At 36.0% G+C, this 5,576-nt stretch overlaps 1 protein-coding gene across 1 annotated transcript; it reads right to left on the bottom strand.

Moving 5' to 3' along the window:
* Window positions 1-1,595: 1,595 nt before the first annotated feature.
* Window positions 1,596-4,884, bottom strand: LOC140818761 (uncharacterized). The gene is made up of 6 exons (XM_073178813.1): window positions 4,196-4,884; window positions 3,623-4,075; window positions 3,370-3,519; window positions 3,115-3,222; window positions 2,517-2,953; window positions 1,596-2,366 (listed from the first exon to the last, which is right to left on the bottom strand). The coding sequence occupies exons 1-6, from the start codon at window positions 4,608-4,610 to the stop codon at window positions 1,752-1,754; spliced, it is 2,178 nt and encodes a 725-aa protein (XP_073034914.1). The 5' UTR covers window positions 4,611-4,884; the 3' UTR covers window positions 1,596-1,751.
* Window positions 4,885-5,576: the final 692 nt, after the last annotated feature.

Raw genomic sequence — 5,576 nt, 5'->3', positions numbered from 1 at the left:
AAACTTCCCAGAAGGTCACCCATCCCAAAATTTCCCCAAGTCAAGCACGCTTAACTTTGGAGTTCTTATGTGATGAGCTAACGAAAAGAAGATGCACATTTGTGATATGAGTAGTACCAATCAAATCTTTTAAACCCTCTTCAACTGTTCAGTCCATTACATTGCACAGTCTCGGAATCCCTCTCATTCCCGTGTGGGTCGGTTCATTCATGTTCCCTCCACCTAGAAGCCTGCCAGGAGCCGCTCATTGTCCGTGCAACTGATGGCACCGGATCACCCCCCGCCCTCTTCGGCCCCGGGCCTCACATATTATTAACGACGTGTATGTTTATGTGCGCCGTTAATAGTAAAATATTTTTAAAAACATCATGTGTGGACATTAACGGCGTACATTAATCGCACGCCGTCAATATTATTATTCACGGCATGCATATAGCATGCTGTGAAAGAGGATACTTATTCTATTGGAATATTTATTTGAATCGGCGACGGTTTTTTAAATCGTCGCTCTTTGCGACGATTTAGTTACTGTCGCTGTTAGCGACGTTGTAGTTACTGTCGCCATTAGCGACGGATTGAAAAACCGTCGCTAATTAGCGATGGTTTTGATATACATTCCGTCGCTAAAATAAACCCTCCATAAGCGCGGATTGAAGTAGTTTTGAAAGGGTTTTTTTTTTACATTATTTTGAAAATTTTTTTAAAATTAAATTATTTTTAATAAAAACCCTCAAATCTGACGACGAAAAAGAAACATGAAAATTAGATATGATGCTAAGATTGCTGAATTTAATCGAAGAAAGAAGTATGAAAAATAAAATAAAAAGATGAAAAAGATACTGAAAGATTTGAAAATCATACAAGAAATTTAAGAAACTAAACCATGGTTGTTTAAAATGATAGATAATTTGTAAAATAGTATTTGTTATTGAATAATCTGTGAAAAAATTACGTGTCTACATTTATTTGCAAATTTAGGATCAATATTCATAATGTACTCAAGTTCATTATCTCTGCTACTGGTTAAATAAAATTCGGTGGTTCAGAACATATAGTATATGGAAATGCATAAATCTATAGATGCATTTCAAGTCTATAGAAACATTTATCTTGCCAATCCTTGTTTGGCTCTGCGACTCAAATGTCTTATTACATGCTGTGAGTAATAGTTATTGTATTGTATTTTGTTAAAAAAGTAACATGTAGTCCTCTTGAAAAAAATTGTTTTGCAGGCTTTGTTTTTGTTTTGTTTTTTGTTTTTGAATAAAAGCAACATTCGATCATTTCGAATGTTTTTACTTACCCCTACCAATATATAAGTAAAACGAGGAGTGAGACGAGCCAAAATTTCCAGAGTGTAACAAGTTATAGGCATTTTTACAACATAAATACAGAAAAAAATTTATATCGAATTCCATGCTAACATAACGCATATCTATAGTTAGGTCGCGGATTGCTTGGTTCTTGAGACTCGTGTTCATAAATCTCTTCTCTTTGATGTAAATACACATTTTCAGCTGTATAAACATGGATTTCCTAACTCTCTAGTTTATGTTATTATCGATAAAATTCCAAACATGTCACTGCAATACATTGTCAAATTAATCTTTATTACAGTTGATACATCCCTCATATTGATTAAATTCAAGCTAAAGATAATTTATTTTATATATATGTATAATATACACGCACGCACACAACAAATATCTTTGCTATCAAACCGAAGTGGAAAGCCCTCGCTTTGCTTTGTTTTAATACAATGTTCGATCACTCTTTTTGCCGAAAATGCCGGGTCCATAGGTACAATACATCACATCGATGAGAAGTGGGAATTGCAAGAATGCAAAGGATGTGACTGGAAGACAAGCCAATACGGTCATTGGTACAAGAAACAACTTAGATTTCTCCTTCAATGTAATATATATAGCTGCACCGAAGGCGACCATCATGAACGTGATTGAAGTGAAGAGGGTAAGTAGGCCGATGCATAATCTCTCAGGTAGAACGTAAAGAAAGTCTTGTTCGGCATAACGGGAGGTAAGGATCGATAGGAACATGAGCAGTGAAGTGGTGGATGTGAACAAGGAAACAGAGTCTGAGATGGCAAATAAAACGAATGAAGTTTTTCTTACGAAAATCGGTACTCCGGTGTCACTACGAAGTCCTCCTGGAACTGTGAAGGCTGCAGCAAATACGACTGTAGCAATCAATGCAGCGGCAATGGTACATGAGGTGGCAGTGTCTTTCATCCATTTCTCTCCTTGAGATTTTAACTCTTGGTGCTTTTCGGAAAACAACATTTGAGGAGTCTTGTCGTCATTGTTTAACCATGTCCTACGAGAAGGGTTAACAAAATTTTCCATTTCCTGTTCGGTGCATGTTGATGAAATTATCACCACAAAAATGTGATCAGGTAAACAAGCAATAATTGCCGAAGTGATCCGTCAAATTAACTATAATTGCTAGTGGTGGACACGCATATAATTAAGAAGAATGATATGCAAGATGTCGAGTACCTTAGACCATTGTAACTCACGCTGCATCTGTAAAGCTGCACCAGAAACTAGATTGAGTTTATGAGGAGGCGCTAGTTCTCCGCATATGTGCATAAAGTTGTTACCCGAAGAGTCCGTCATGTCGTAAAAATATTGTTTTCGTTCATTCATATGATAAATTATATTGAAAATATTTTCAACGCGTTCTCTTGCTGCTATGTGAAAAATGGAACATTCAGTTTTTGATTCTTCAGCATAAATGGCATTCGGAAACATCTCTATGATCAGCTCCACAACCTCATGTATGCCTTTCCGTGCAGCCTTAACTATGGCACTTTCATAGATAGGTGAAGCATCACTGCAAGACAAAGATTGGAGTGCGGTGCACAAACATTTGACGAGTTCAAGTGTCTGTCGGTGCATTACTTTCTTTTTCTTGATGCTCTTCACTTCAGGAACTGTGTATATACTAATAGCCAAAAGTAAGAAGATAAACAAATATATGCATCGTATATTTTAACTTGTAATGATGACAAGGAGTAGAGTAGCTTCGATAGCTAAAAAAAACTATCAAATGAGCCAAGTAAAAATTTTTATCTGAAAATGAAATTATACTTACCCACCAAAGAAATTATCTTGAACCAATCGAACTTCTTTGTCACTTGATCCATATCAGACCTTAGGCCAGTTGTGATCTTTGTATTTTTCAATGATGTCAAAGGAACACCTTCAATGTATATATATGTATGTGATGAAATATCTTATAGGAGTTGGAAATCATAATCCCATACTTCGTCAAATCATTAAAAAAATGTAGCCTAATGATCTGATTATCAAAGCAATTAAAAGATTTTCTTTAAGAAAGATCACTTACAAGAGTAGATCCAATTTTGCCACCAATTGAAACTCTTTCCGCTCGGAAACACAGATTTCATTCCGGCTATCACTTGCAACGCATAATCATCGTCGTCGTCGCTTAACGTAGCTAATTCTGGGTATTTCTGCACCAAATATAAAGCCACATCTGCCCAAAGAAAAATATATCATCTTTATATTTCACAATTAACTAAAAATAAATTAATATTTCCTACTAACCAATAAACTCAGAAGCTATGGCAATTGTCAACAGCAAAGCCCCAACTTTCCCACAAATGGGCTATTCTGCACTTCTTTCTTGGATACGGATATGAGATACATAAGCGTATCTTTATGGCTATTCCTCGCTGCTAAATGAATCGGTAACATATTATTGTTATTTTTAATATATAGCAAGTCGGTTTTTTTGTTCACCAACAGTATCGCAGCTTCCTTGTTTCCAGCCAAAGCGGCTGTGTGTAGAGCAGTGTTCCCCGAACTAGCTTTCGAGAGAATTGCTTCGTTTGGCGTCGAGTATTCTAACAACTTTCTCACGAAATCATTTGATTTTCCAGTCTCCACCGCTACGTGCAGAGCTGTCTCCGAGGAATCATTGATGATGGCCGTGATTGCATCTTCATCTTTGTCCAAGAACTTCTTGCCTTCCTTCCAATCACCTCTTAATATTGCTCTATGCAATGGCAAGTACCGGTGAAAATCCGTACCTGCATATTTCTTAAAATTACAAGCCTTGTACCAGAAAAAATACATTTGAATTCGTCAATTAACCTTTTCTTTTCTTTTTCTTTTATCAGTTTTAGTTACTGAGTTCTCATTTCATTTACCAGCAGCAGCATCTTCCTCATCCGAACTAGAACTGCTCGTTTGAATTTCGTTATCATCTGATTTGAAAAGTTTTTCCAATTCCAACCAAACTTCCCTGGAACTGTCCAATCCCACCACTGCATCAAGCACCTCGGTCCCAGTAATGGAACCCAGAATCCATCCTGTGATAAGCTGGTCGGTTCTTCTCCAGAGTTTCTGCTCATCCATGGATTCTTTAGGAGCCGGGATCTGGCCGTCAACGAAGCCCAGCAAATCTTGGCTCTCGAACAGACAGATCATCTGTTTTTTCCATATCTTGTAATCTTTACCGCTTCTTTTCTTTTTGTCTTCGTCAAGACATAGCTTGACTGATATGAAGTTCGCAGCATTAACAGTTGATGGCCATGGATAGTTTGCTAATTTTGGGGAAGACATTGTGACGATGCTGAGTTTTAGTCAAATGATGTGAAAGATTTGATGCAGATTTGATGCACTTGAAGTATTTTCTTGCTCATAATTGTTTTTTTATTCAAAAGAAGAAAAGTGTTTCCGACACTCTCACTTTTTATTTACAACTGATTCACATAGTTTGCATGTTATAAATACAATCCAATTATTTAGTGGCAGTGACCCATTTGTGTTGGCTTCAACTATGATGAAAAAAGCTGAATAAAAACTTACTCAACAAAAGAATTCCCCCCGCGGGGGGGGGGGGGGGGGGGGGGGGGGGGGGGTGGATTCAACTATGCAGAAGAAGAAGTTGTCACAGATAAATGCATGGCTGAATTTAATGGCCACAAAAAAACTAAACTATCTCTCACAGAGAAGAGAGGAGAAAGTTGGGCTGCTAAGAGAAGGTAGGCGGCTTCACAATAAATAATAATAATATATAAAAAATAGTTTTGTGGGGACTAAATTATTTATCATTACATATTATTTATCATGAACTACCACTAAAATAAAATATAAATATTTCGAGAACTATTTTATTTAATTGCACTTGGACAAGTCCTGCGAGACTTCAAAATTAGTTTTATCAGAATGTGTAAAGTATGTTATAATTTGTTTATAACTATTAAAATCTTACTAAAAAAATTAGTTTCCTCCATAGTTTATTTCCAATCAAGCTATTAATATTAATAATTCAGTTCACATTTATATATTCGGTATTAATTAATTATTAGAAACATAGATAGCTTTGGACAACCCGTAACCTACCTCCACGGCACGTGCCCCGCGCACCTAATCAACTGCATTTAATTTTCTTTTTCTCGACCATATATATCGAAATATTATCGAGTAAAATATGAAAGATACAGATATTTGAAATATTAATATATATGATTTTTTTATATGATTTTTTTAAAAAAAGATATTTGATATATATAATAACTTCACATT

Source organism: Primulina eburnea, chromosome 17, assembly GCF_022965805.1.
Source record: "Primulina eburnea isolate SZY01 chromosome 17, ASM2296580v1, whole genome shotgun sequence".
Classification (NCBI taxonomy): Eukaryota; Viridiplantae; Streptophyta; class Magnoliopsida; order Lamiales; family Gesneriaceae; genus Primulina; species Primulina eburnea.
The sequence above is the reverse complement of the archived record's forward strand: the minus strand, read 5'-3'. Positions and strand labels throughout refer to the sequence as shown.